The sequence below is a fragment of the Centroberyx gerrardi genome, chromosome 3 (genome assembly GCF_048128805.1).
Source record: "Centroberyx gerrardi isolate f3 chromosome 3, fCenGer3.hap1.cur.20231027, whole genome shotgun sequence".
NCBI classification, from domain to species: Eukaryota; Metazoa; Chordata; class Actinopteri; order Beryciformes; family Berycidae; genus Centroberyx; species Centroberyx gerrardi.
The window spans coordinates 747,777-752,776 of NC_135999.1; the positions used below are offsets into that span (position 1 = coordinate 747,777).

General features: G+C 46.5%; 1 protein-coding gene across 1 annotated transcript in view; it reads left to right on the forward strand.

Moving 5' to 3' along the window:
* LOC139925085 (spectrin beta chain, non-erythrocytic 1) overlaps window positions 1-5,000 on the forward strand; it is a 57,603-nt gene that overhangs the window by 12,633 nt on the left and 39,970 nt on the right. Inside the window, exon 2 of the mRNA XM_078291854.1 lies at window positions 3,498-3,649. Coding sequence (XP_078147980.1) covers window positions 3,498-3,649 — 152 coding nt within the window. The remainder of the gene's footprint in view (window positions 1-3,497; window positions 3,650-5,000) is intronic.

Genomic DNA, 5,000 nt, shown 5'->3' on the forward strand with positions numbered 1-5,000 from the left:
CACAGAGCATGTTAGACTCCTAACTAACATCAGACTGAAGCTCAGTGAAAAAGACAAGAGGTGAGAGAGGAGGAAGCTAATATTATGAAGCCTAGCGCTCTGCTGCTAACTGAAACAATACAATCTACCATACTGAGTTAGCTAGTTAGCTAGCTGACCTTCAAGTTTAAACTAGCCATACTAGCCTATAGCTACCTAAGTAAGCTAGTTAGCTAGCTGCTGAGCTTCAACATCATGACTGAATGAAAAAAGAAGTCAGTGACATTTATATTTTATTTCTGTCAGTCAGGTTTGTCAGTTAACTAACTTGCGCTCAGAAAAACTGTGGTTCTTTGGCTCCGCCCACTGAGGTTTAACTCAACCAATCAGATTATTTCTGCTTCTGAGAAATGTTTGTAGAAATAAAAGTACAATCAGCAGACAAACCTTCACCATCTTGTTGCCTGGTGGCTTTAACATGTTAACTGAGTGATTCAAGGCATTAGAAAAGATTATTAGCTGTGAGCTGCTGTGACTTTACATCAGCAGCAAAAGCAGCTGCATTTCCATTAAATAGAAAAATGTTTGTGCAGAACTGACATGGCTTGTGAGCGCGCTCAGTAGACACTCCGGACGGAACAGGAAAGACGAGGATTCACATTAAATCTCAGTTTGGGAAACAATGGAGCCAGGCGTCCTGCTGGAGAACAGACGGCATCCAGAGGGATCAATAAATCAATACTGTATTTTTTAGTTGTTGAGGGTCAGGACTGACCCATCTGGCAGGGTTGACCTCTTTCTGTCAGAGAGCAGACAGATCCAGAGGTCAGAGGTCAGGAAGCTGGAGGATAAAGACATTCATGCTGAAAGAAGACATGAAGAGGACTGGAGGACAAAAAACTGCTTTTAGGTTAAATAATAATTCCAGTCATGGTGATGAAGTCCCTGTGTTTTATCTGTGGTGTCCTGTAGTGGGAGGGATGGGTTTCCTCATGTCCGACAGATGGGTCTTGTAGCGGAGAAGAAACAAGCTTTTTATAATCAGTAGAAAGATGGAGAATCTCTTCCTCAGCTGAGAGGCTGGAAGTGAGGCGGGGCTTAACCACAGAGGGCGTTCTGATTGGTCCCGTTAGGATACAGAGAGTACTTTAATTTGTTATTTCAGAATGTGATGATCCAGCCTCGCTGTGCTGGTTTGTCGACTTCCTGGTTCCAGTGTTTATGTTTTAACGCTGTAGACACGCCCACTGCTGCCCTGATCGTCCAATCAGGGCTTTCTGAATGTGCATATATTCAAAAATGTGGTTTTGATGTCGTTTGGAGCTGAATGGAAGCAAATGGTTTCTAGAGGAAGTGAAGTCACATGACCGCTGTTTCTCTGAGAACAGCATGTAAAAATCCACAGGAAGCTTTAGAAAGGAGAGAGGCATGCTGGGAAATGGGCTCAACATTCACTGTGGCTGAATTATCCTTTAAGTCCTAACTCCTGGTTCGGGACGCTCTTGGTAGCGGAGCTGTCTGCTGGCTCAGGACTCAGGATGTGGAGGAGAGCCAACAGGCTGCTGCTGTCTGCTGCAGCATGCAGGCAGCTAGCAGCTAAGCTAACTAGCTTTAGCCTTTTTAACCTTACTAATCCAGAAGTGTCTTCTCAATCTCCAGAACGTTCTGTGAATTTATGCAAATGAATTAGCATTTCAGCTGATAAATGTGCCAAAAGTTTTATTTTTCTCTCTTAACAATGGTTTGCTGAAGCCTGTTTCAAAACCAGAACTGGCTCCAGAACAGGAGCGATGTGCAGCCAAAACCAGAACCACAACCGCTACAAAGCAGTTCCAGTTAGAGGCCGGATCACAGCTCAGTTTCCCAGAATTCTCTGCATTTTAGGCATTTGGCTGACTGTGACCGAGCAGGTCCAGGTTCAGTGCCTTGCTCAGAGACACTGCGGCCGGGCTGAGGACTGAGCTTCAGTCTGCTGAATGTTAGACCCGTTTCCCAGAATCCCTCTGTCCTTTATGAAATGCCTGTAGTTTGTGGTAACCTGGATCCAGAGGGATTTCATAGATGTGCAACATTTTATTTATATTTTCTACATTTTGAAACGGGTCACGCAGCAGATAAGAAACAAGCTTTTTATTTGTGCGTCTCCATGTGAAGTCGAGTGTCTGAGACACGAGCGCTGAGCTCAGAGGCACGGCAGACACCCCACGACCCAGGGATCCGACCTGTGAGCTCCTGGGTACAGGACAGCTGCTGTGATCCGGCCTGCCGGGATCCAGCCTGCCGGGATCCAGGCTGCCGGGATCCAGGCTGCCGGGATCCAGGCTGCCGGGATCCAGGCTGCCGTGATCCAGCCTGCCGTGATCCAGCCTGCCGGGATCCAGCCTGCCGTGATCCAGCCTGCCGGGATCCAACCTGCAGCCGGTCTCCGCTGGACGAAACAACTTCCTCTGTTCAGATCCTTCCTGCTCACAACGTCCTGGTTCCTCGGGGTCAGAGGTCAAACACCAAAATAGCCGTGTTGAAGAAACACAGGAGAGGAGGAACCGTCCAGAGACGGGACAGTTTGGAAGAGAAGAAGTCCACAGTCTGCAGGTTGCTGGTTCAAATCCCCAGCTGGGAATGAATCACACTGGATGCTTCACAGCACTGGACCGCTTTACTGCCGAGACACACGGACCACAAACCGTCTTCGCTCTCGTCTCAAGTTCATTAAATCAGATAAAACATTCATACAGTTACAGAAAATAATAAAACAATCACACAGCCAGAGGCTTCAGCTAGTTTAGGTGAGGAGGCTGGAAGAGGAGGGGTGTGTGTGTGTGTGTGTGTGTGTGTGTGTGTGTGTGTAGGGGGGGGGGGGTGTATTATGATTCAACTGTCTTATTTTTTTATTGTGGTCTCTTTGGGTTTTTATTGTATGTAAAGCACTTTGTAAACACTGCTTTTAGAAAAGTGCTATACAAATAAAGTTTTTATTATTATAATATTAAAAACCAGAATGCTTCGAACCAGCTGACATAAAGACTGTAAACCTGGAGCTGTCAACCAATAACATAAACAGAGGATTAATTAAAAAAAATAATGACACCAAATGTTTTACTGAACATGGATGGAACACAGAGAGAGACCAGATGACTTGGCAGCTGAAACCCAAAGCGCTGGTTATTGATTATTGATCAGACTGGACTTCCTGGTTTTGCCCGAGGCTGAAGGCTCTGTCTGCTGGAAACGACCTCAACATGACCTTCACATGACCTCAACATGTTCCTGATAATCACAGAGTTACAATGATATTTTACACGTTCAGGACCTGATCGGGATATTGATCCAAAACTCACAGACACGCTTTAGTTTCTTTATTCTCATTCTCAAATATTAACAACTGCAAAAACAGCTGACAACTACAGAGTGCATTCACCACCTGCTGAGATGTAACTCCTTCTGCACCAGGACTAGTTCTGGTTCTACTAATCGGTGGTGTTTTGTGTGTGTGTGTGTGTGTGTGTGTGTGTGTGCAGATGAGCGCGAGGCGGTGCAGAAGAAGACCTTCACTAAGTGGGTGAACTCCCACCTGTCCAGAGTCTCCTGCCGCATCACAGACCTGTACATGGACCTGAGGGACGGACGCATGCTGATCAAGCTGCTGGAGGTCCTGTCAGGAGAGAGGCTGGTGGGTCCCACACACACACACACGCACACACACACACAACACACACACACACACACGCACGCACACACCTACACACACGCACACACACACACACACACGCACACACACACGCACACACACACACACACACGCACGCACACACCTACACACACGCACACACACACACACACACACACACACACACACACACACACGCACGCACACACCTACACACACGCACACACACACACACACACGCACACACACACACACACACACACACCTACACACACGCACACACACACACACACACACACACACGCACACACACACGCACACACACACGCACACACACACGCACACACACACGACTATGAAGCAGTCTAATCTGGTTGTCTGGGAGTTGAACCAGGTGTCTAAAATAAAGGTGTGGACTGGAACTGGTTTTTGGGAGTGATGCCATAGAAAAACCATTTCTGTTTCCACAAAGAACCTTTTAACTTGTTCTTTAGGGACCATATGGTTGGGATATTCTTAGGTTCTTAATTCTTAGTTATTGGATGGTGGCTGATGCATAAACGTGGAAAATAACCAAACTCCTCCATAGTTTATATTGTGCGATTGCAAATGAGGCGACACAAGGACAGATAAACAAAAACACAACGCAGGAGTCTAAGAAATGAAGAAATGGTTCTTTAAAGAACCTTGGCCTGAAAGGTTCTTTGTGGAACCATTTTCGGCACCTTTATTTTTCTGTGTGTGCTTCTTTTCTGCCGCTTCACTTAAAAGCCGAACTCTTTCTCCGCTCTTATCTGAGCGGGCGGAGCGGCCCGGCTCTGGATCCAAGGCTCCAGATAAGATATCTGTCTCCGCTGGCGGATCTCCAGCCGGTTCCTCCCTGTCCTGACCGCCAAGGACAACACGCACACACACACACACACACACACACACACACACACACACACACACACACACACACACACACACACAAGCAGACAAACGCACAAACACACACAGACACACAAACAAACACACACAAACACACAAACACACATCTTCTGAAATCAGTGTGAACTGTGAAACTCCATGTTGATGTGAAACGCCTCCATGTTTTGGACAGGAACACAGTTAGATCAGGAACACAGTTAGATCAGGAACACAGTTAGATCAGGAACACAGTTAGATCAGGGATCCAGTTAGATCAGGAACACAGTTAGATCAGGAACACAGTTAGATCAGGAACACAGTTAGATCAGGGATCCAGTTAGATCAGGAACACAGTTAGATCAGGAACACAGTTAGATCAGGGATCCAGTTAGATCAGGAACACAGTTAGATCAGGAACACAGTTAGATCAGGAACACAGTTAGAT